Source organism: Mustelus asterias, chromosome 20 (genome assembly GCF_964213995.1).
Source record: "Mustelus asterias chromosome 20, sMusAst1.hap1.1, whole genome shotgun sequence".
NCBI lineage: Eukaryota > Metazoa > Chordata > Chondrichthyes > Carcharhiniformes > Triakidae > Mustelus > Mustelus asterias.
In genome coordinates, this window is record NC_135820.1 from 80,394,783 (window position 1) to 80,421,200 (window position 26,418).

Genomic DNA, 26,418 nt, shown 5'->3' on the forward strand with positions numbered 1-26,418 from the left:
AGTGCGAACCACTGTGCCACCGTGCCGCCCCAAGGCAACGTTCCACTTCAGACAAGCAAGGAAATGGTTCGGGAGCAAGGTTCCGGTTGTCACATACGCTGATAAATTCATCCTATCAAATGATATGACAGAGGCAGATCCTTGCTTCACCACGCGATTGGCTGGAAGGATTGTCACAATGGGTGCATTTAATTTTCCTAAACAGTCATTGAACCATGAGAATAAAAAGTGTTGCTGGATTTTGAGAATAATGGGCCATTGTCGACAGGGCCTTGGCATGAATAATGATTCCATGGACTGTGAGGACCACACGGTGTACTGCGGAATTCTTTGTGGGTGAAAGGTCTATCCATTTACACACACAGCGGATGTAAGGAATAGTGAACAGGTACTTTGCCCATCTTGTAGCCTGGCAGGAACTAAACTTCAGTCCCATAAAACTGACATAAACTGGTCAAGTTTTAATTTCGAAATTGCACAGCGTAACTAATGAGATTCAGAATGACAGAATGTTTCAATAAATTATCATGCCTGGCAGTTTCTAATTAGAATGAAGCAACGCATATCATCACAAGGAAGTATAAACCAGCAAAGGGTCACCGAATACAGGATACAACACAGCTGAACCAAACATATGCTGGGTCAATCAGCTGATCTGATAAAGTCCCCACTGAATTACCTGCTAATTGGAACTTAATGAAATGTTCTTGTTTTATGATATATTAATTAAAGAGACAGTGTTTCTGGATCTGAAATAAAAGGTACATGACTTTGTCTGCTGTGGTGGGTTTTAACATGCGTCGCTTCACCCTGTGCTTACACAGCATGTCTAGTTAATGGGAGAGAGCTTGCTTGTTGTATTGGGTGCCATTGAACCCAGTGCATTATATAACTACACCCTTCAATGCTTCTTTATTGCTCTTCTTTCAGACTGTCTCAGCCTCAGGAATCATCGAATTATGCTTAAATTTATAATCCTTTGTTTAGCTCTGTTAAAGAAAATGATTTTCTGTCTCAGATGCTTGTAGATGGCAACAAGATAAGCCTGGGCTCACAAGCAGCAATGACCCCAGAGCTGTAATGACCCCAGTGAGCAGGAGCTGCTTTGATGCTGATTAAGCCCCGATACTAACTCAGGTGGAGGTTGGGGGTTGACTGAGGACATGGGAACTGAAATGGGGAGGCGATGGCCGAGTGGTATTATCGCTAGACTATTAATCCAGAAATTGAGCTAATGTTATGGGAGACCCGGGTTTGAGTCTCGCCACGGCAGATGGTGGAATTCGAATTCAATTTTTAAAAAATCTGGAATTAAGAATCCACTGGTGACCAGGAAACCATTGTTGATTGTCGTAAAAACCCATCTGGTTCACTAATGTCCTTTAGGGAAGGAAATAGAAACATAGAAAAACTACAGCACAAAACAGGCCCTTTGGCCCCACAAGTTTTGCCGAACATATCCCTACCTTTTAGGCCTACCTATAACCCTCCATCCTATTAAGTCCCATGTACTCATCCAGGAGTCTCTTAAAAGACCCTATTGAGTTTGCCTCCACCACCACTGACGGCAGCCGATTCCACTCGCCCACCACCCTCTGTGTGAAAAACTTCCCCCCAACATTTCCCCTGTACCTACCCCCCAGCACCTTAAACCTGTGTCCTCTCGTAGCAGCCATTCCACCCTGGGAAAAAGCCTCTGAGAGTCCACCCGATCTATGCCTCTCAACATCTTATATACCTCTATTAGGTCTCCTCTCATCCGACGTCTCTCCAAAGAGAAAAGACCGAGCTCCCTCAGCCTTTCCTCATAAGGCATGCCACTCAATCCAGGCAACATCCTTGTAAATCGCCTCTGCACCCTTTCAATCTTTTCCACATCCTTCCTGTAATGAGGTGACCAGAACTGAGCACAGTACTCCAAGTGGGGTCTGACGAGGGTCTTATATAGCTGCATCATTATCCCCGGACTCCTAAACGTAATCCCTCGATTGATAAAGGCCAGCACACCATACGCCTTCTTAACCACCTCCTCCACCTACGGGGCCGATTTTAGAGTCCTGTGGACCCGGACCCCAAGGTCCTTCTGATCCTCTACAGTACTAAGAGTCTTTCCCTTTATATTGTATTCCTTCATCCCATTTGACCTGCCAAAATGGACCACTACGCATTTATCTGGGTTGAAGTCCATCTGCCACGTCTCCGCCCAGTCTTGCATCCTATCTATGTCCCTCTGTAACTTCTGACATCCCTCCAGACTATCCACAACCCCACCAACCTTCGTGTCGTCGGCAAACTTACCAAACCATCCCTCCGCTTCCTCATCCAGGTCAATTATGAAAATGACAAACAGCAAGGGTCCCAGAACAGATCCCTGGGGCACACCACTGGTGACCGACCCCCATTTAGAAAAAGACCCATCTATACCCACTCTCTGCCTCCTTTGGGCAAGCCAGTTCTGGATCCACAGGGCAGCAGCCCCTTGGATCCCATGCCCTCTCACTTTTTCTAGAAGCCTTGCATGGGGGACCTTATCGAACGCCTTGCTAAAATCCATATAAACCACATCTACTGCTTTCCCTTCGTCAATGTGTTTAGTCACATTTTCGAAGAACTCCACCAGGCTCGTAAGGCACGATCTGCCTTTGACAAAGCCATGTTGAGTATTCTTGAGCATACTAAACCTCTCTAAATGCTCATAAATCTTGTCCCTCAGGATCTTCTCCATCAGCTTACCGACCACTGAGGTTAGACTCACCGGTCGGTAATTTCCTGGGCTATCCCTATTCCCCTTCTTGAAAATAGGAACCACATCCGCAATCCTCCAATCCTCAGGCACCTCTCCCGTCTCCATCGACAACGCAAAGATCATCGCCAGAGGCTCTGCAATCTCTTCCCTCGTCTCCCACAGTAACCTGGGGTACATCCCATCCGGACCCGGCGGCTTATCTATCTTGATGCCATTCAAAGATTCCAGCACAACCTCTTTCTTAAAGTCCACATACTCAATCTTTTCAGTCCACTGCAAGCCCACAGTACATCCACCCATGTCCTTCTCCTCTGTGAAAACCGAGGCAAAATACTCATTAAGCACCTCTGCCATTTCTACTGGTTCCGTACAGATTTTCCTGCCTTCACCTTTTATAGGCCCTATTCCTTCACGTCTCATCCTTTTACTCTTCACATATTTATAGAACGCCTTAGGGTTTTCCTTAATTCTACTTGCCAAGACCTTCTCGTGACCCCTTCTGGCTCTCCTAATTTCCTTCTTTAGTCCCTTCCTACAAGCCGTATACTCATCTAGATCCCTATCTTCGCCAAGCTCTCTGAACCTTTTGTATGCTTTCCTTTTCTTCTCGACTAGGTCCCGCACAGCTTTCGTGCACCACGGTTCCTTTAACCTACCAACTCCTCCCTGTCTGCTCGGAACATTGTCCTGTAGAAGTCTAGACAGACATTCCTTGAAAAACTGCCACCTCTCTTCAGTAGATTTCCCCGAGAATACCTCCTTCCAATTTACTCCTCTAATTTGCTGCCATCCTTACCCGGTCTGGCCTACATGTGACTCCAGAGCCACAGCAATGTGACTGACTCTCAACTGCCTTCCAAGGGCAACGAGGGATGGGCAATAAAAGCTGTCCAGCCAGCGACACCCACATCTCACAAATGGGTAAAAGAAATATGGACTGCAGGTTGACCCGTCAAGATCCAACTCCACCCGCAATCCATGTGTAGGAAAAGGGGAATCAGCAGAGTCCAATAGGAATGGGGGAAGGAGGAGTATAGGCAGCAGATTTGATAATAGTTTGCTTTGTTTGTGAGACAGAGATGTAAAGGTCAACGAGGAAACCATTGGAGGACTGAAATTCTGAGGTGACCAAGACATGGATGAGAATTTCTGCAGCTTTGGAATGAGGCAGGGATGCAATGATGTGATGGAATGGGCGTAACCATCCTCAGTGACTTTTGAAAGGATGCCAAGGATTTGGAAAGAATGCAGAGGAGATTTACTGGCGTGGTTCCAGGGGTGAGGGACTTTAGCATAGCAACTGGAGAAGCTGCGATCATTTTCCTTCGAGCAAAGAAAGGTAAGAGGAAGTTTAACAGAGTGTTAAAAATTATAAACAATTTTGATTGGAGTAAATAAGGAGAAATCTATTGGCAGGAAGGTTGGTAACCAGAGGGATCCAGATTGAAGGTAATTGATAACAAAGTCAGAGGTGGGGTTAGCCCAGCAACGTGTTCTGATCCGGAATGCACTGCCTGAAAGGATGGAGGCAAAATCCAAAGTAACTTTCAAAAAGCAATTGGAGAAATACCCGAGGGAAAACATTCCCAGGGTTGTGGGAAGGAGCAGGAGGAGTGGGATTAATTGGATCGCTCTTTCAAAGAGCTAGCATTGGCGCAATGGGCTGAATGGTCTCATTTCCTGCAGCAAGATTCTACAGCATTAGTCTGGGTGTGGAATTTGATAGTCAGCCCAGGCTGGAGAAGGACAGTGAGGCTGGGTTCACCCTGAGCGAGAGCGTGAGGGGGAATTGGGATGGTATCAGGTCAGATGGCACAGCACTGGGCTGGTGATGGGGCAGTAACGTTCGCCAGAATACCGGAAGCTGAATCCATGCTTACGTAAAACACTGATATCTGAATGGTGGACGCAGCACTCATTGTTCCGAATACTGCAATGTGACAATAGATTGAGACTCTGCTCAAAGAGAAGCTCGGTGTAGGCTGTTCATCTGGTCTGGAGTCCCATTTTATACAAGGAACCCAATCAACCACTGAGTTAAAGTATTGTCTAAGACTGGACTGTCAGCCCACACTGTACACAAAGAGAACTCTGGCAACACCAGGTTAAAGTCTAACAGGTTTATTTGGAATCACAAACTTTCGGAGCACTGCTCCTTCTACACAAAGAATGAGTGATTAATTGACGGGAGTGACTGGCATCACTGAAACTTAAAACATACCCACTGTAGACCCTAAACCGGGAACGATAATGCTTCCCCACAGCCTTTGCTTGGAGCTTAACTTCCCTCATTAACTGTCATTGTGGTCCCGTGCCTGAATTAAAGGGTTAAATGATGAGGATCAGTGTTGCCCAGTCAGATTCTGAACTCTTTGGTGTTTAGAAGGATAAGGATGATCCAATCGAGGTGTTTATGATGATTAAGACATTTGATAGAAAAACTACTTTTCCTGGAGGACAAGGGGGCAGAATCTGAAAGCTGGAACGAGACCATTAGGGAATTTTCTGATCCCAGGAATCATTTCTTCATGGAGAAGGCAGTGGAGATCCGGAATTCCCGACAAAAACTGAAGATCAAAGCAATTTGGAAACTGTGATTGATCCATTTTTGTTAGGAAATCCTATTAAGGATTATAAAACCAAGACACAGAAGTAGAATGAAGATAGAGATCAGCCATGAGGGTCCCCACCCACTCTCGTTCCTATGAAGGGAAAAGTAAATCAGTTTTTATTTGTGGTTAAAAGCAAATTACTGCGGATGCCGGAATCTGAAACCAGAAGAGAAAATGCTGGAAAATCTCAGCGGGTCTGGCAGCATCTGTAAGGAGAGAAAAGAGCTGACGTTTCGAGTCCAGGGGACCCTTTGTGGTAATTGAGTTGTGAAGGGAGTTGGGGAAACTGGTCACAGAGTTTGGAAATGTGGGACACAGACTAAACATTCGGAAGAAGGGAGTCCGCACAGAGGATTATTACCACATGGAGTAAGCCACATGGCAAAGACAAGGAGAGTGTAAATGTTACATGGATTTTCTGGAGAAGGAAGAGTCTGCGGGGTACAGTAAGAATGTGGTTATTCATCAGCTCAGAAAGTCTCTGTCTGTTGGTTCTGCTGTTCCAAAAAGGTGACCAACTCACACAGGAGAATGACCAAGTTCATGCCAAGCTACCTGAGGGCACGCACCAACAGTGACTAATAGTGATTAAAATCAGGGTGTACAAGAGGGCAGGATGAGAGGAGGGCAGATAGCTCAGAGCTGTAAAGCTGAACAGAGTTCCAGAGAAAGGATGGGTCTGGAGAGGGTGGAGAGCAGGAGACAAGCCAAAGCTGAGAGGATCTTCTTGTCTTTTAACCTATTTCTCTCCCTCTGCACTTTATTCAATGTTATCAAAATAAATACCAATTGTCAACAAGTCCATCTGATGCACCATATGGAACTTATCAATTCTGCCTGAGGGGTTTTGATTTAATTTATCGTTATGATGTTGGATTGAACTCTCAAAGGGTTAATTTCCAGACATACACAAGCCATTCAGGATGTAGTTTGCTCCCTGGTTTAAATACCTGGTGATACAGCAGCGAGAGAACGCACATTGCTTCAGAGCTGAGAGAGTGGGAAGCTGTGAAGCAGTCACACAGTAGATCAAACCCACAGGCCACAACAATCTGTCATTCAGTGTGCTAGCACGGAGCCTGAGCGGCTGCGTCACACAACAAGGACCCGGAGCTCACACAGGAGACACCAGAGAGTTTCGTTCAAGGTGGTCATTTTGATCAAAATCTCGGCTAATCAATCTGAGGGAGGAAGCATTCATCACCTTGCCAGCATCCTTCTATCGATATGAGATGATGGACATGTGCTCTCCATGGTGGGTCTCCTGTGCCCATCAGAGTCACCCCTCGCATATCCCTTTACCCCCCCCTCCTGGTCTCTTAAACCCGGCACCCACCTTCCTCACACCATCCTGGGACCTGCCAGCCTCCCCCACCCCCTCAGCTTGCCTGCCTCCTGGGATGACTCTACTGGGGAATTCCTGGACCCTTAGCAATGGCCCCTGCCCCTGCCAGGTGTTCCCAGGACAACGCAGCTGCCAATCTGATTGGCTCAGTAAGAAGTTTAACAACACCAGGTTAAAGTCCAACAGGTTTATTTGGGAGCAAAAGCCACACAAGCTTTCGAAGCTCTAAGCCCCTTCTTCAGGTGAGTTCAGGTGAGTCTGATTGGCTGGCAGCTCTCAGAGATGAGAACTTCTAATCCCTAATAGGTGGAAATCCCTTCTCCAGTTTAATAATTTTTAAATTAAATTCATTCATGTGTTATAGTAAGGTTATATAAGGCATTGGTGAGGCCGAATTTGGAGTATTGTGTACAGTTTTTGTCACCTAGTTACAGGAAGGATGTAAATAAGATTGAAAGAGTGCAGAGAAGGTTCACAAGGATGTTGCCGGGACTTGAGAAGCTGAGTTACAGAGAGAGATTGAATAGGTTGGGACTTTATTCCCTGGAGCGTAGAAGATTGAGGGGAGATTTGAGAGAGGTGTATAAGATTTTGATGGGTATAGATAGAGTGAATGCAAGCAGGCTTTTTCCGCTGAGGCTAGGGGAGAAAAAAACCAGAGGGCATGGGTTAAGGGTGAAAGGAGAAAAGTTTAAAGGGAATATTAGGGGGGGCTTCTTCACGTAGAGAGAGGTGGGAGTGTGGAATGAGCTGCCGGATAAAGTGGTAAATGCGGGCTCACTTTTAACATTTAAGAAAAACTTGGACGGGTTCATGGATGAGAGGGGTGTGGAGGGATATGGTCCAAGTGCAGGTCAGTGGGACTAGGCATAAAATGGTTCGGCACTGACAAGAAGGGCCAAAAGGCCTGCATTGGGGAAACTATGCAGACGCTGCGACAACGGATGAATGAACACCGCTCGACAATCACCAGGCAAGACTGTTCTCTTCCTGTTGGGGAGCACTTCAGCGGTCACGGGCATTCGGCCTCTGATATTCGGGTAAGCGTTCTCCAAGGCGGCCTTCACGACACACGACGGCGCAGAGTCGCTGAGCAGAAACTGATAGCCAAGTTCCGCACACACGAGGACGGCCTCAACCGGGATATTGGGTTCATGGCACACTATTTGTAACCCCCACAGAGTTTCACTGGCTGTCTTGTCTGGAGACAATACACATCTTTTTAGCCTGTCTTGATGCTTTCTCCACTCACATTGTTTTGTTTCTTAAAGACTTGATTAGTTGTAAGTATTCGCATTCCAACCATTATTCATGTAAATTAAGTCTGTGTCTTTATATGCTCTGTTTGTGAACAGAATTCCCACTCACCTGAAGAAGGGGCTTGCAGCTCCGAAAGCTTGTGTGGCTTTTGCTACCAAATAAACCTGTTGGACTTTAACCTGGTGTTGTTAAACTTTTTACTGTGCACACCACTAGTCACAGGCCTCCACTCAGAGAAGCAATCCTCCACAACCACTCTCTGGCTTCTTCCATTGAGCCAGTGTCTTATCCTATTTACTACCTCCCCATGTATACCTAGCGACTGAACCTTCCTAACTAACCTCCCATGAGGGACCTTGTCAAAGGCCTTGCTGAAATCCAGGTAGACAACATCCACCGCCTTCCCTTCATCCACTTTCCTGGTAACCTCCTCGAAAAACTCTAATAGATTGGTCAAACATGACCTACCACGCGAATGGTGCTGAAAATTGTGCAATCATCGGCGAACATCCCCACTTCTGACCTTACGATGGAGGGATGGTCATTGATGAAACAGCTGGAGATTGTTGGGCCTAGGACACTACCCAGAGGGACCCCTGCAAAGATGTCCTGGAGCTGAGATGACTGACCCTCCACAACCACAACCATCTTCCTATGTACCAGGTATGACTCCAACCAGCGGAGAATTTGCCCCCTGATACCCATTGATTCCAGTTTCGCGAGGGCTCCTTGATGCCACACTCGGTCGAATGCGGCCTTGATGTCAAGGGCTGCCACTCTCACCTCACCTCTGGAATTCAGCTCTTTTGTCCATGTTTGAACCAAGGCTGTAATGAGGTCAGGAGCTGAGTGACCCTGACGAAACCCAAACTGGGCGTCACTGAGCAGGTGCTGCTTGATTGCACTGTCGATGACCCCTTCCATCACTTTACTGATGATCGAGAGTAGACTGATTGGGCAGTAATTGGCCGGGTTGGATCTGTCCTGCTTTTTGTGTACAGGACATACCTGGGCAATCTTTGGGTAGATGCCAGTGTTGTAACTGTACTGGAAGAGCTTGGCCAGGGGAGCGGCAAGTTCTGGAGCACAAGTCTTCAGTACTATTGCCGGAATGTTATCAGGGCCCATTGCCTTTCAGTATCCAGTGCCAATTAATGGCCAATTAACTGTTAAATCACAGTGTGGCAGGTGATCTACCCCTGGCTGGGTTCCCACTGGCTGTTAGCTGGGGGTGCAGGGGTCACAGCACACTGTAGAACCCAGCCCAAAGAAACAAAAGCATAGAAAGAGGCCATTCAGCCTATCATGTCTATGTTGGCTCTTAGAACAGTTGTTCCTTGTCCTACATCCCTGCTCCTTCTCCGGACACTGAAATTTGCTTATCCGCCCAGCTTGCCCAACTCCCTTTCCAAATTCTTTAGGAATCATCTTTCCTCACTTTTCAGACAGACCATTCCGGATCCCAACAGCTGAGTGAGGATTGTCCTCATCTCCCAGTGGAACGTTTCCCAATAACTTTGGGAATCAAATTGGATCCTTTACTTTTGAGAGCAATTCTGCACCTAAGTTAATGCTGCACCAGTTAATGGGCAAAAGTCTCACTGGATTGTTTTGTTGAATTGAATAGTTTGTGGGGAAAGGCTGTCTGATCCCTTTGGGTAACTCGCAAGAGCCAGACCGTCCGTTACACAGAGACAATTGGCCCTATGGTTTGAGACACCGCTCCACATCAAGGATGGGGCAGGCAAGGGGGCAGACTTCCACGAGCTACTACAGCTAGTGCCAGGATCGAACCCACCCCTTAGGTGTCATTCAGTATCACACTTTCGCCACCTATACTAACTGATAAGGAGGGTGGCTGAAAGTACCAGGCAGACTCCAAAGGGTTAAAAAGCCTCAGAGTGTAATTTCCAGGACAGATGTCCTTGAAACTAATGTAAGGACAGGGAAATTGCTGTTCCCGTATTCCTGAGCATGATTCGAATCACTCGGCAACAGACACAAATAAAAACTAGGAAATGAGGACATTAGGAAAGTCTCCCAGGACGAACATGACTCCTTAGTGAGAGAGCAGGAGAAAACCGGAATGAAATGTGTGCTGCGTGACTGTGCAAACCTACCCTGTCTAAACACGTGCAGTCACCAAGTGGCAATGGACAATGTAGCCAGCCATACATAACGCTTCCCTAGGGTTAGATAAACACTCCGATATCTATCTATAGGGGCAAATCCAAAATTGATAGTGAGGCCTAATACCCCACCCAGGCAGTAGCACTAGGAAGGCTATTTTTGCACCGATCTATCTGGTAAGTTAATAAGAGACCTCATCATTCATGCCAAACATGTGCCTGGTATCCAATCAGAAAATTAATCTATTTACTATGTATTGGATTTTTACGTGTGTGATTGAGTCAATAAGCTCCAGCAGGAAGGAATCTGAATCTAAATTGCTTCAAGGCAATTGCTTGACAATAGGCTGCTCATCATTGGGTATATTGAAGCTGGTTCACACAGACAGATGTGCAGTTCCATGCTGTGGCCCCCATGAGATAGATGTAGCCTTTCCAACAACCTGACAGTTAAGGAATAGCAGCAGATTGGATGAGGCCACAGCTCGAGCACTGTGTGCAGTTCCGGTCGCCACATTATCAGAAGGACGTGCTTGCACTGGAGGGGGTGCAGAGGAGATTCACCAGGATGCTGCCTGGAATGGAACATTTAAGTTATGAAGACAGGTTGGATAGGCTTGGATTGTTTTTGTTGGAGCAGAGAAGACTGAGGGGCAACCTGATCGAGGTGTACCAGATTATGAGGGACATGGACAGGGTGGATAAGGAGCACTGGATGAGCACTTGGCATGTCATTACATTCAAGCCCATGGACCAAGTGCTGGTAAAAGGGATTAAGTATGAGGTCAAGTGTTTCTCAGTATTGGTGCAGACTCGATGGGCCAAAGGGCCTTGTCTGTACTGTATGATTCTACGAAATATGCGTTTATCTAATTCTGGTCTCTTGAGCATCTGTGATTCGAATCTGTCCACCATTAGCAGCCGTCCCTTCAGCTGCCTGGATGTAAGATCTGGAAATCCCTCCCGCAGCCTCTCACTATCTCACTTTTCTCTTTATGATGCTCCTTATAACTGACCTCGACCTCAGCGTTTGCTTTCTGCTCTAATATCACCGTCAGTCGGCTCAGTGCCAGGCGTTGCCTTTCACCGCTCCAGTTAGCAGATTGGAAGGTGTTGCATCAATACAAATAGTTATTTCCTGATCAACACATCTTCCTCCAGCAAAACTACAAAGTGAATGTGTACAATGGCCCATCAGTCCTGCGTTTGCTGTCTGTGGGGGCAGTTGGCCGCAATGCTTGTCTCGGTGCTCACACTGCAAAGGTCACTCACTTGCTGTGAACTGCTTTGGGAATGTGACAAGATTCTATATTTAAATCCAAGTTCTTGCTTTTGTTTTAACCGGAGGGAATGATTTCCAGTCCTGTGCCCAGCTGCCCTGCAAGCTCCGGGAGTGAGATTGTACTTACCCTCCTGTGGTGGAATGAATCCTCTGACAGGTTTATGGTAGGAAACACATTGACGTCTCCTCCAATCCCTCGCATGCGTCTGTTGCTCCTCATCCAATTGAAGTTCATGCCCATTACTTTGTAATTAAATCCTCTTTAAATTACACTCAAACATTGGATCACGGAACTCTCGGCACTGCGCTCACTGACCCTCAGTTATCTCAGGCCACACTACTCAACCAGCCCTCTACATTCTTCAACACCTGATGCAGCATCTCACTCCAGTTCACATGCCCAGATAATGTATCAATTTAACATAATAAGAAGAAAATGAGTTAATCTGTAGATGCACTTCCCGTATCTAAAAGCTTCAAGCACAGAAAACTCCTGGCATTTGTCTTTACGACAGGGCACAAGAGACAGCTTATTGTACCAGAGACTAAGCACATTTAGTTTGTGTATCTTCACACTTGAGAGAATGGCATGGAGCACTGGAAGCATTTTGTTTTCAGACTGATTAACAATCTGCTTTGAGCAGATTGAGCTTTCACAGCCAGCGCTGCAGTCCTGCAGCGGGACCTGAACCCAGGGCTTTGGAGTTAACTGAGTGACTCAGGCTGTACCCACACGGGAGTGTGAATTAACACTCTCCCTTTCTTGCTGTCAGTCACTTTCCATTTATTATTTCCTGTTTTGCACACATTTTCTGGTTAATTTCAATAAATTCAGTAAATCAAAGACAATCCTTGGTATCTACAATAAAATGTATCCAAACTAGAAGCTGAAACGTGTCGTGTTTCTCTCTTTACCTGTTTCTGCTCCTCTCCCAGGCCATCCCACATCGAGGCCACGATTTTGGAAACATCTCCGAAGGTGGCGTTGGGATTTTGTCCTTTGATTGCAGCTTGTGTATCTCGAAAGAACAGAGCGTAGGCGGAGACTGGTTTCTGCGGCTCGTTTGGGTCTTTCTTCTTCTTCTTCTTTTGTGTCTTTGTCTTCTTGCCCATGTCCACTGATGGTCTTTTCTCTCCGCTAATCTGTAAGGTAAAGAGTCGGTGAATTCTGGTATCTTGAGCTGTGACACTGCACAGACAGTCCCTGTAACTGTTAGCCGACATAACCAGCTTCATAATGTTGACCTATCCTTGTTGCCTATTGAATGGATTCACTCAGGGTCGTCAATTCTGGTTGGATGTCTATCGAGAGGTCTCATCACATGACCTCCTGCTGCTAACTGCGCGACCCCCATTAATTAACTGACATTGGTTAACTTTCTGTCGGGAAAGATACAAAAGTCTGAGGTCATGTACCAACTGACTCAAGAACAGCTTCTTCCCTGCTGCTGTCAGACTTTTGAATGGACTTACCTCGCATTAAGTTGATCTTTCTCTACACCCTAGCTATGACTGTAACACTACATTCTGCACTCTCCCCTTTCCTTCTCTATGAATGGTATGCTTTGTATAACGCACAAGAAACAATACTTTTCACTGTATACTAATACATGTGACAATAATAAATCAAATCAAAACATGTCCAGCCAAACAGTGTCCTGTCTGCCTATACCCATTGGAGTAAATGTGACTCTTCGTTCTCTGATTGGATGATTTGTGAGCGTGTGTTTTTTCTGATCTCTAATATTTTTAATAATTCGTAAACAAAAGTGTTTGAGAAAATGAAAAGAAAGCATTTTGTTTTCACTGTCCCTGTGATTTCTCTCCTGAGTTTTTGCTGGTCGCAGTATCTGGGGACTGCAGGTGACTCCAGGCCAGTCCTGGAGGGTTAGAAACACCAGCTGGCTACTTGCTCAGAAAGATGGATCTTTCCAAACTGTCCAGACATGTTTATGTGTGAAGAACATACAACATGTGGATCCCCTTAGGCTGCTAACATGTCACATTGATGCTAACTTTCCTCTGGGTCTCATTTCCCATCCTGCTGAGCCCAGTAACTGAACAGAAACTCAGCAGCGCACAAGGAGGATATTCAGCCCATCTTTCAAACTGCTGTTTAATTTCTCCTGCTCTTTTCCCATTGAGTTCACTGGCCTGTTATCCTTCTTTCATCTATCCTTCCATGTAAAGCGCCAGCTTGTACCCACAACCTCCCCCTTTGGCCATGCTATCTCTCACTGTATTAATCACAGACAGGGAAATCTCTGCTCACCACCCAAACCCCCTGTTCAGAGCCCAATCCCACTTCTGTCTGTATCTGTCCCTGGAAAAACCTATTTCCCAATTCACTTACAAACCGCACTTTCAAAATGCCACTATCCTGATCCCATTTGCCCGAATCTTTTCTGCAGCGACTGATTTGTACAGTTACCCCCTCGCCATCACCTTTGATGCCCTATTCCCCAATAAAACCATTGCTATCTCTCACTCTGGCTGTTCCCCCAGGTACAGCCCTCCCCTTCACTCTGTGAATCTGTGGAACTCTTTGCCGCAGAAGGCTGTGGAGGCCAGGTCATTGAGTGTCTTTAAGACAAAGATAGATAGGTTCTTGATTAATAAGGGGATCAGGGGTTATGGGGAAAAAGCAGGAGAATGGGAATGAGAAAAATATCAGTCATGATTGAATGGCGGAGCAGACTCAATGGGCCGAGTGGCCTAATTCTGCTCCTGTGTTGATCAAGGGATACCGGCTTGAACAACTATGATGGACACCTGGTTTAGCCATCCACCTCCAGATCTGTCTGGACCAATAAAAGACTTGTCTTCTCAAACTACCAGCTTCTTTCCTCGAATGTAAATGATCACTTTAACCTCTCTCCCCAGTCTCTCCATCCTCACCGACAAACGTGAGGAATTCCTGGATTTCTTTGTCATCGAGATTGAGACCATCCAATCACGTCCCATGCCCCAGTCTTCCTTTCCACCAGGCCAAATTCTCCTCTTCTGTCCTTGGTCCTCAACTCACATCTCCCTGTAGTTTCTCACCTCATAAGACCATAAGACACAGGGGCAGAATTAGGCCACTCGGCCCATTGAGTCTGCTCCGCCATTCAATCATGGCTGATATTTTTCTCATCCCAATTCTCCTGCTTTTTCCCCATAACCCCTGATCCCCTTATTAATCAAGAACCTATCTATCTTTGTCTTAAAGACACTCAATGACCCGGCCTCCACAGCCTTCTGCGGCAAAGAGTTCCACAGATTCACCACTCTCTGACTGAAGAAATTCCTCCTCATCTCTGTTTTAAAGGATCGTCCCTTCAGCCTGAGGTTATGCCTTCTGGTTCTAGTTTTTCCTACTAGTGGAAACATCCTCTCCACATCCACTCTATCCAGGCCTCACAGTATCCTGTAAGTTTCAATAAGATCGCCCCTCATCCTTCTAACCTCCAATGAGTACAGACCCAGAGTCCTCAACTGCTCCTCATGTGACAAGCTCTTCATTCCAGGAATCATTCTTGTGAACCTCCTCTGGACCTTTTTGAAGGCCAGCACATCTTTCCTTAGATACGGAGCCCAAAACTGCTCACAATACTCCAAATGGAGTCTGACCAGAGCCTTATACAGCCTCAGAAGTACATCCCTGCTCTTGTATTCTAGCCCTCTTGACATGAATGCTAACATTGCATTTGCCTTCCTAACTGCCGACTGAACCTGCACGTTAACCTTAAGAGAATCTTGAACAAGGACTCCCAAGTCCCTTTGTGTTTCTGATTTCCGAAGCATTTCCCCATTTAGGAAATAGTCTATGTCTTCATTCCTCCTTCCAAACTGCATAACCTCACACTTTTCCACATTGTATTCATCTGCCACTTCTTCTAACCTGTCCAAGTCCTTCTGCAGCCCCCCTGCTTCCTCAATACTACCTGTCCCTCTACATATTTTTGTATCAGCTGCAAACTTAGCAACAGTGCCTTCAGTTCCTTCTTCCAAATTGTTAATGTATATTGTGAAAGGTTATGGTCCCAGCACTGACCCCTGAGGCACACCACACCTCATGCCTTCTCTGAGTTCACTTTGTCCATGGGATCCACTTCCTGTTTTCTGATCCTATTCCCACTAAATTGCTGATCCTCAACTTCCCCTCGTGTCCGACAATATTAACGATTCCCTCTTCAAGTGATGCCCCTCCCTCCTTTCAACCTGGTGTCAGCACCTCAAAACAAATCAAGCCTTGACCCCACCAGTCTCGCAAACTACCGTCCCATCTCCAACCTCCCTTTTCTCTCCAAAGATCTGGAATATGCTGTCACCTCCAAAACCCTTGCCCAGCTTTCCGGAAACCATGTCAGGATCAGATTTCCTCCCCAAGGCCATAGCACCGAAACAGAAATGACACGCTATGTGACTGTGACAAGAGAGACCTTTCTCTCCTCGTCCTTCTTGAGCTGTGTGTAGTCTTTGACACAGTGACCACTCTGTCCTCCTCCCACACCCTCTCCACTGCCGCCTCACGGCACTCACCTGCCTCCATTCTGTTTTAACCATTGACAGTAAGACAATCATCTGCAATGGCTTCTCTTCATTGTCCTCTGGTTTCTCCCAAAGATCTGTCCTTGCCTTCCTCATTTCTCATCCACATTCTGCCTTCCAGCGACATCATCCAGGAACAAAGCTCCTTTTCACATATATGCTGACAACCCCTCAGCTGGTGAGGTCCACCTCAGCACTGCTCCTTCCTCTCCTCTCCCACCCCCGCTTGCTAAACTCTCACACTACTCCTCTGACATCCGGCATTGGATCAGCAGAAATTTCCTTCAATTGGATATTGGGAAGACGGAAGCCATTGGGTGTGATCTTATCGGCCGTTCGCATCCACGCTCCCGCTGCAGCGAGGCCGGATCTCTGCAGCAGGATGGGAAAATCCCGCTGGCGTGAATGGTGGTGACATTCCAGCCATCGTCTTCAGTCCCCATTCTGAACTGCACTTAATCCGGGATAATCAACATGGATTCGTGAAGGGTAAGTCGTGCCTCACAAATTTGATTGACTTCTTTGAGGAGGTAACTAAGTGTGTTGATGAAGGTAGGGCACTTGATGTCGTATACATGGATTTTAGTAAGGCGTTTGGTTGGCTCATGAAGAAAGTAAGGGGGTGTGGGATAGAGGGAGATTTGGCCAATTGGATAAGTAACTGGCTATCTCATAGAAGACAGAGGGTGGTGGTGGATGGAAAATTTTCAGACTGGAGACCAGTTACCAGCGGTGTACCACAGGGATCAGTGTTGGGTCCTCTGCTATTTGTGATTTTTATCAATGACTTGGAGGAGGGGGCTGAAGGGTGGGTCAGTAAATTTGCTGATGACACCAAGATTGGTGGAGTAGTGGATGAGGTGGAGGGCTGTTGTAGGCTGCAAAGAGACATTGATAGGATGCAGAGCTGGGCCGAAAAATGGCAGATGGAGTTTAACCCTGATAAGTGCGAGGTGATTCATTTTGGTAGGACAAATTTGAATGCGGATTACAGGGTCAATGGCAGGGTTCTGAGGAATGTGGAGGAACAGAGAGATCTTGGGGTTCATATCCACAGATCTCTGAAGGTTGCCACTCAAGTGGATAGAGCCATGAAGAAGGCTATGGTGTGTTAGCGTTTATTAACAGGGGGTTTGAGTTTAGGATCCGTGGGGTTATGCTGCAACTGTACAGGACCTTGGTGAGACCACATTTGGAATATTGTGTGCAGTTCTGGTCACCTCACTATAAGAAGGATATGGAAGCATTGGAGAGAGTGCAGAGGAGATTTACCAGGATGCTGCCTGGTTTGGAGGGTAGGTCTTATGGGGAAAGGTTGAGGGAGCTAGGGCTTCTCTCTTTAGAGAGGAGGAGGATGAGAGGCGACTTAATAGAGGTTTATAAGATGATGAGGGGAATAGATAGAGTGGACGTTCAGAGACTATTTCCTCGGGTGAATGTAGCTATTACTAGGGGGTATAACTATAAGGTTCATGGTGGGAGATATAAGAGGGATGTCCGAGGTAGGTTCTTTACTCAGAGAGTGGTTGGGGTGTGGAATGGACTGCCTGCAGTGATAGTGGAGTCAGACACTTTAGGAACATTTAAGCGGTTATTGGATAGGCACATGGAGCACACCAGGATGATAGGGAGTGGGATAGCTTGATCTTGGTTTCGGACTAAGCTCGGCACAACATCGAGGGCCGAAGGGCCTGTACTGTGCTGTTCTGTTCTATGTTCCATGCATTGCTTGGTTACCAAACCTATCCCTCGCCTTGACAACAGTCTGAGACTAAACCAGAATGTCCGTAAACTTGGCGTCACATTCCACTCTGAGATGAGTTTCTGATCCACATTCACACCATCACTAACCACTTACTGCTGACTCAATACCGACAACCTGTAAAACGACGGCGAGGGGCCAGACCATACTGCGTCCCAGCACTGTTTCTACATTATTAAAAGGATATCAGGGCCAGAATTCTCTGGCCGTTCACGCCCTGCCACTGCTGCCAGTGAGGACGGAGAATTTGGCACTCAGCCAATCTCTTTTCGCTGCAGCGGGACTGGAGAATCCCAGCTGGCGTGAATGGCCAGAGAGTCCCGCCAAGAGGTACCAGAAATGGTACAAAAGATTTAGTTAAATGCAAGGTTATACCTATCAGGCTGCACAGGCTGGAGTTCTTTCTTCCGACCAGAGAATACTGTGGGGTGACCGGATCGAGGTTTGTGAGATTATGGAAGAGTTTTGATAAGTCACACGTATAGAAGATACTTGTAGATGAGGATGAGAGCCATCACTATAAGATAGTCACAATAAATCTCATCGGGAATTCAGGAAAAGCTGTTTTCCCCAGAGAATGCGGAGCTCACTACTACAGGGAGTGGTTGAGGTGAACAGATGGATTTAAGATGAGGCGAATAAATAGAAGGACATGCTGGGAAGAATGAAATAATTTGCTTTTCTTAAACAGTTCTTTTAAATTCTCACCAGTTAGATCACTGGGACAGTTTGACAGCTGCTCTGTGTATTTTACTTACAAACTGTTTCACAACTGTCTTTTCAGTCACTCACCTGACTAAAAAGCTAAGGAAATATAAAACATGGTGCTGTGTTGAGATGAAAGATGTTCCCTGTCGGGAGAAATACTGAAGGAGACAAGGGACAAAGCTTTTCATCAGAATAAAACAAAAATAAATATGAACTAGCGAAAACAAATGCTTAAAATAAAAGACACAACAGGTGAGGATCTGAGAAAGAGAGAAAGAGAGAGCAAGAAAGACAGAGCGAGAAAGAGAGAGCGAGAAAGCGAGGAGACAGAGATGGGGAGAAAGAGAGAGCGAGAAAGAGAGAAGCAGATAGAGAGAGCAAGAAAGAGAGAGCGAGAAAGAGAGGAAACTGAGAGAGGGAGAAAGAAAGCACGAGAAAGAGAGAGTGAGAGAAAGAAAGAGAAAGAGAGAGTGAGAGACAGATGGATGTTAAAGTTTGGAAGGGATCCTGGAACAGAAGTGGAAAATGTTCAAAAATGATGACACCCAAAACACACACCTGTATCTTTGGGTAGTCTCGGAACAGTTCCTAATTTGAATGGGCAGAGTCCAGTTGGTGATGTGCCTTCAGCTGCATAGGTCCTAGTCTCTGGAAAGCTCTCTCTAAACCTCTCCACCTCTCTACCTCTCCCTCCTCATTACACATGCACCTTAAGATTGACCTCTTTGACAAAGTCCCATCTTAATATCTCCTTATGCGGCTCGGTCTCAGGTTTTGTCCGGTAAGGCTCCTGTGAACCACCTTGGGTGATTTTATGATTCTCAAAGATGCTATATAAATGCAAGTTGTTGTAGGTTCAATGCTATCCCTGGCAATCTCACATGGAAAATTACACCATCTGCCTGACAACACACAAGAAAGCTCGGCAAGAATCCGGGATTCAGGAAAACTGACAACTGGAACAGCTTTGGTAAAACACGGAGTTACACAGAGCCTGCTTTGTACAAGAGAAAGAGAGTCACAAAATAGGGAAAGGGAGATTGAAATCTTCAGGGTAAGATATTGATATTCCAGTGGGGTGTGGGAGCAGTGTCCTATGGAAATTCTTTTACACTTTCTAATGCTTTGGAAACACAAATATGCTCGCTAAAATGGAAGGGACATTGACCGAATATTATTGAGAGTAACTCGATTTGCCATTTGTGGGAATTATTTTTCTAGATTGTAAGATTCTCTCTGAGGAATAGCAATTAGCGAATTACTGGGACGAAGGAGGCACAACCCTTTTAACTGAAAGAAACTAACTTCTCTCTCCCTTCCCCATTCCCTCTCTCCTTCATTGAGCCCCTTCCCGCATTAACTCTCTTGTCAGAATTCCCATCAATAGAAAATTCCTGCAAGGTGTGTGTCAGAGCCATTAGTCCAAGTATCCACTCAGACCGGAGCAACATTGAGAGGAGAGACTGGGATCATTTTCATTGGAAGGTCCAAAGCCAAGTGTGAGTGACTAACACAGCAGCAGATACCCACCCTCAGCTCCGACCTGCTAGCTAAGACCCTCGTGCTGAATCAAAGTCTCCAAAAAGCTAAAACCAAAATACTGCGGATGCTGGAATCTGAAACAAAAACAGAAAGTGCTGGAAAATCTCAGCAGGTTTGTGGGAAGAGAACAGAGCCAACTTCATAGAGGCTGTCAGGCCTGCTGAGATTTTCCAGTTCTGTTTTTGTTTCTGAAAAGCTAGTCTGGGGGAGTGCTTGCTACCAAATACTCAAAATGGAAACTGTTCCAATCCATGGTATTAACTTCTGGCATTTACTGAACATAAAATTCACACTAAAAAGTAAAGATCTTTTTTCTTTTAGACACTGGTCAATCCACTATATGATTTTAGTCTCATCTGTCCTAGTCAAGGAATTATGTCCCTACTGTATTTGGAATAGTTAAAGCATTTTCATAGCTGAATTAAGAGATTTACATTCTACACTTTCAATGTTTATAAAGGACTCACGAATGACTGAAGCAGATTGCTGAGCGACAGTGCACTTTTGCCCCTTTCTGGGCACATCCTCAACACTGTGATGTTCAGCTCTTTGCCGGACAGTTATCCCCAGTGGTTTTGGAACAAAGGAACTCATGCGAGGCAGGTAGAAGGAAACATTCAATTGTACCTTGGACAGGTGATCAGCCTCCTCTTCATGCGCTGAGCTTGAGGGCGAGGGGGTGGCCGACTTGCTTCCAGGGGGCGAGGGAGAGCCGTGAGTCAGAACACTTCTACCCACATTCAGGCTGACCTGAGCATTCAGTTGTGAATGGCTAATGGCAGGCATGTGACTAGGCGCCATTATTCCTGAGCGACTGACCAATGGGTGTTGAGGTCCTGCATCGTACTGAGGAGCCTCTGGATGACCCATCCCATGCATCTGGTGGAGAAAGACGAATTTTTAACAGCACATTAGTTGCATGGGCGAGGAACTAATTTCCGTAACATTTTCCAGAAAAAATAACCTTAGTTAAAAAAACTCCCTGCTATATTGATCCTCCGAATGATGATTGGTTGTGTGAGGCCGGGTCACTAGGTAGGTGAAAGGTGAGGGGTCGCAATTCCATTTTGGGTCTGAGGATGTTAAAACTAAGATAATATCTTGAGCTTTTAGACTGCAGTGGCAGCGGGTTTGAATAAGTCTCCGGGCGGGATCACTTTGTCATCACATTATGAATCAACAGGTGCAATCTTACCGGCCGTTCACGCCACGCTCCCGCTGCAGCGAACTTGGAGAATCTGACGGCATTCACTGCAGCGGGATGGGAAAATCCCGCTGGGTTGAACGGTGGTAGGATTCTGGCCCACATGTCTGCAATTGGGAGATCCTCAAGAGAAAAACATTGAATTAACATCTCACGGGAGCAGGAATTGAATCTCAAACCCACTTAACTCACCCAGTCGTAAATAATAAACTGGTCATTTTTGTTTTTTTAAATGTCTGGAAACATTAAACCAACTGAATATTTCACTTTTCGGAGATCGAACCCACAGCTCTCGGTCTGTTCACCATTTCTTTATTTCCTTTCTCACACTGAATACATTGACAGCAGCCTCGTAACCCTCTGAGATTTCTGCCCCCACCTAATTTTGTCCTCTTGATCATCCTTTATTGTAACGATTCCATTGTTTGTGGTGTACATGCCTTCAGCTGCTGAGGCCCAGTACTTGGGAATTCCTTCCCTATTCCCTTCTTTCCTCCTTTCAGACACTCCTTAAAATCCACTGCATTGACCAAGCATTTGTTCATCTATTCTAACATTGCCTGATGTGACAGGTTTTACTTTCTAATGTCCCTAAGGAGCTCCTTCAGATATTTTAAAGCCATTATATAAATATAAGTCGTTGACAGATTTTCATTGTCTGCTTCACTGACCTTGCTCGATAACCTTACATACAAACGCAGCTTTCACATCCTCTACCTTTTGCCCGGAATGATGCTGGTGTTGAGACCTTTACCATGGGTAAACAATCTCCTGGATTAATTTCACCAACTCCCTCCTTAACCTTGTAAACTGTGTGGACGGCACCTCGAAGTCTCCTCTTTCCCAGTGTGCAAGCTGAACATGTCTTACCATCTCTTTACTGACTGTAGTTTTCTGACTGTTATATTCCCCCGCAGAGCCTGGGCCCTCTCAGTTCCTGAGGCTGATAATACCTGTCCTCTGATTAGGTGAATGGAACTGAACACAGGACCCATCAGGTTGGGGTCTGATCAAAGCCTTAAACATCACCAATGCAATCTCTTTCCATTGATACCCTGCTCTCTGCCAACTCAACTCAGTGCAATGTATCCTTCTGATTGGCACCATCAATCTGTAGTCTGATTAACCCACCTTTCTGAATTCACAACTCAAAGCAGCTGAGACTGATGTAACCTTGTTTGGTTCGATGTGACTTGGGCTTGCATAATAAAATTTACTTATTAGTCACAAGTAAGGCTTACATTAACACTGCAATTAGGTTACTGTGAAATTCCCCTCGGCATCTGTTCGGGTACACTGAGGGAGAATTTTGCATGCACCTCACCAGCACGTCTTTCGGACTGTGGGAGGAAACCGGAGCACCCGGGGGAAACCCACGCAGACACGGGGAGAACGTGCAGACTCCGCACAGACAGTCACCCAAGCCGGGAATCGAACCTGGCTCCCTGTCGCTGTGAGGCAGCAGTGCTAACCACCGTGCCACCCATAATATCCTCAACAGAGAACTGATTAACAAATTGATGGTTCTGCAGATTCCTCCAGTATAATCCCTCCATCTCCTTCACCACGGTTTCACTGAACACAAACGCCTCCTGGTTTTATCTTGTTAACTCAGTTGTAAAGCAGCAGCAAAGTCTCTTCCCCTCTTCATAATAGGAAGTACCATTAGCTTTGGGATTGGTGGAGATGATACAATGAATTATTAGGAAGAGGATTTGTGTATTGACTCGTCCAAGATTCAAAGTAAAGGGGCAAAGCCAACATTGCTTAATGAGTTTAGCAAATTTATTAGAGTTCTTTGAGGATATAGCAAGCAGGGGGGATAAAGGGGAACCAGTGGATATTGTGTATTTGTATTTTCGATAAGATGCCACATAGAAGGTTACTGCAAAAGATGATGACTACTGCTCACGGTGTTGGGGGCAATACATTAGCACAGATAGAAGATTGGCTAACTGACAGGAAACAGAGAGTTGGGAAAAATGGGTCATTTTCAGATTTAGAAACTGTAACTAGTGGAGCACCACACGGATCAGTGCTGGGACCTCAGCTATTTACAATCAATAATAATGACCGGAATAAAGCGAACACTGTATCGTAGCCACATTTGCTGACAATACAAAGGTAGGTGGGAAAGCAGGTTGTGAGGAGAACACTGAGTCTGGGATTCTCTCCCCCCCACCCCCACCCTCACCCTGTGGTGGGTTTTCCAGCAGAGGCAACATTCATTCAGTGGGATCTTCCTGTCCCGCTGAAGGCGTTTGCATGGTTCACCGCCATGGAACCCATTAGCCAATGGTGGGATACGTAAAACGCTGGAAAACTCACTGCTGCGGGGCGGGGGGGGGGGGGGGGGGGGGGGGGGGGGGGGGGGGGAATCCCAGCCTGTGTTTCCAAAGGGATATAAACAGGTTCAGTGAGTGGGCAGAAATTTAGCAGATTGAGTATAATGTGTGGAAACGTGAGGTTGGTCACTTTAGCAGAAAGAATAGAAATGTAAGATATTGAACGGGAGCGAGACAGGAGAATGGTACAGAGAGATCCTGGTACATGAATCACAAAATGTCAGCGTGCTGAGGAGGCAAGTAATTAGGAAGGCAAAGGGAATTCTGGCTTTATTGCAAATTGAATGAGTATTAAGTAGGGAATTCTTGCAACAACTGTATAGGGCATCAGTGAGACCACACATAGAGGACTGTGTACAGTACACCTCTGACAAAGGGTCATCGAGACTCAAACCTTTAGCTCTGTTCTCTCTCCACAGATGCTGTCAGACCCGCTGAGATTTTCCAGCTTTTTCTGATTTTGTTACTGTGTTCAGTGTTTGTTTCCCTACTTGAGGAGGGATGTACTTGCGTTCGAAACAGTTCAGAGAGAGTTGACTCGGCTGATCCTGTGTTGAAGGGAGGTTGCCGGTTAGGAGAGTTTGAGTAGGTTGGGCCTGTACCCATTGGAGTTTAGAAGACTGAGTGGTGACCTTACTGAAACATCTAAAGTTCTGAGATGTTGCATGACAGGGTGGATGCTGAGAGGATGTTTCCCCTTGTGGGGAGATCTAGAACTGGGGACACAGTTTCAGATAAAAGGTGTCACGCAGATGAAGAGGAATTTCTTCGCTGGAATTCTCTTCCCTAGAGTGCAGTGGACATTGGGTCATTTAATTTATTCAAGGCTGAAATGGACAGATGTTTGGAGTCAAGGGTTAAGCCATGATTTGATTAAGTGTCCAAGCAGCTTTAAGGAACCATAAGGCCATCTCCTACTCCATTCTCTTATGTTCTGATCAACAACAATGAACAAGGCTTCTTTAGAAAGGGTTAATGCACCAATCTCACATGTGAATGGGCCCTTGCGTATAGAAATACTGATTAATGTTAATGTTAAGTCAATGTGGAACATACAATAAGGACACAAGGAAAAGGAACAGGAGTAAGCCATTTGCTCTCTCGATCCTGCTCAGACATTTAAGACATTAACTTATCATCAAGTCACCTCTACCTTCCTGCACTATTCCTGATGCCCATGAACCTTCCTTGTCACACCCCATCAGCACCATCCCTGTAGATATTGAAATTGCCACTAATTTTTTTTATTTATTCATGGGACACGGGCGTTGCTGGTTGGCCAGCATTTATTGCCCATCCCTAGTTGCCCGAGTGCAGCTGAGAGTCAACCACATTGCTATGGCTCTGGAGTTACATGTAGGTCAGACCAGGTAAGGACGGCAGATTTCCTTCCCTAAAGGACATTAGTGAACCCAGATGGGTTTTTCCGACAATCGACAATGGTTTCATGGTCATCAGTAGATTCTTAATTCCAGATATTTTTGTATTATTGAATTCAAATTCCACCATAAGCCGTGGTGGGATTCGAATCCAGGTCCCCAGAACATTAGCTGAGTTTCTGGATTAATAGTCTAGCGATAATACAACTCGGCCATCGCCTCCCCTACTAATGATCAGGAGACGACACCAAGGATGCAGGAGTAGACCAGCGGAGTCTGATAGCGGGGTTGTTTGACAATCGTCTTCAATCTCCAAAGGAACCAGCGCTGCTTCAGTGGAAAAGCCAGATTTTGCCGGATAGTTTCTTCAGGAACAATCCGGGTTGGACACTATGGGAAGCAGGGATATATGGATCGGGATGTGAGACAGAAAATTACTCATGATTTTTATGAAATGGGGGAGCAGGCTCCAGGAGCTGATTGGCCAATTTCTCAAATTCACAACTCATCCACTCAATCTCCCAGGGTTTGTGCAAATAATTATCAGATATATTTGATTGAAACTGCGGAATTTGGGAACACCACCAGCTGCAAGTTCCCCTCCGAGTCACACACCATCCTGACTTGGAAGTATATCGCTGTTCCTTCACTGTCACTGGGTCAAAATCCTGGAACTGCCTCCCTAACTGCACTGTGGGTGTACCTACACCACACGGGCTGCAGCGATTCAAGAGGGCAGCTCACCACCACCTTCTCAAGGGGCAATTAGGGATGGGCAACAACTGCTGGTCTAACCAGCGGCACCCGGATCCCATGAACAAAGAAGATAAATATTCATCCGACCTACAGCTCTGGCCTGCTGCTCTTCAGAGGCGATGACCTCACCCTCTGATTCACATTCTCATTAGCGTTGGAAGATATTTAGTGATTTTTTTCACAGCGTTTAAAAAAACCAAATTACAGCAAAAATGTGAGCATTGTTTCAGCCGGTTGTCTCAGGCTTGGCTGGGTGTAACTGCGGGTAATTGGCGGTGGAGGGGGGTTGTCCCCAGATATCGCAGTAGGGGGAGTCCCTCTGAGGCCAGTTAATTCTTGATTTTGTTGAATGAGCTTTTCCTCCCAGTTTCCAAATAAGGAAGTAGAGAGTGAATAGAGGCAATGAGAATGAAGCAGTCTGGGATATTAGAGGCCGTCCTCAGAGCAAAATCATTCGATGGTAACAGGGAAAAATGAGCTGACAGGGAATCTGTCTAAAACAACGACTGATTTGCTCTGATTTGGACCAACTGCACTCCCATTGCACTGTTTAATTGGCTGCTGGACTAGACATAAGGATCTTAATTCCTGAAAGCGTCTTTCCTGCCCCATCTTCCACTGTTTCTTGTGTTTTATACATTCATTTTCAAACATCAAAGAACACCTTTCCAATCTCCATTTTGTTCCCTGGCTACAGGAACGATGGCCACAGAATTGGCCCAACAACAGAAATGGTTACTTCCCATAAACTGGAAGGTTTTTCTATCCAAAACAAACTGAAACGATGCCATCACCGGCCTTTAGCAAGCAGCCGT

General features: G+C 46.0%; 1 protein-coding gene across 3 annotated transcripts in view; it reads right to left on the reverse strand.

Annotated features, from left to right (window-relative positions):
* Nucleotides 1-26,418, reverse strand: part of tox2 (TOX high mobility group box family member 2) — a 186,593-nt gene that overhangs the window by 12,309 nt on the left and 147,866 nt on the right. For 2 of the 3 annotated variants that reach the window (XM_078236951.1, XM_078236952.1), the window contains exons 4-5: nucleotides 20,547-20,798; nucleotides 12,290-12,517 (exon numbers count right to left, since the gene is read on the reverse strand). In XM_078236951.1, coding sequence (XP_078093077.1) covers nucleotides 12,290-12,517; nucleotides 20,547-20,798 — 480 coding nt within the window. The remainder of the gene's footprint in view (nucleotides 1-12,289; nucleotides 12,518-20,546; nucleotides 20,799-26,418) is intronic. The other variant, XM_078236953.1, reaches the window with a different exon arrangement.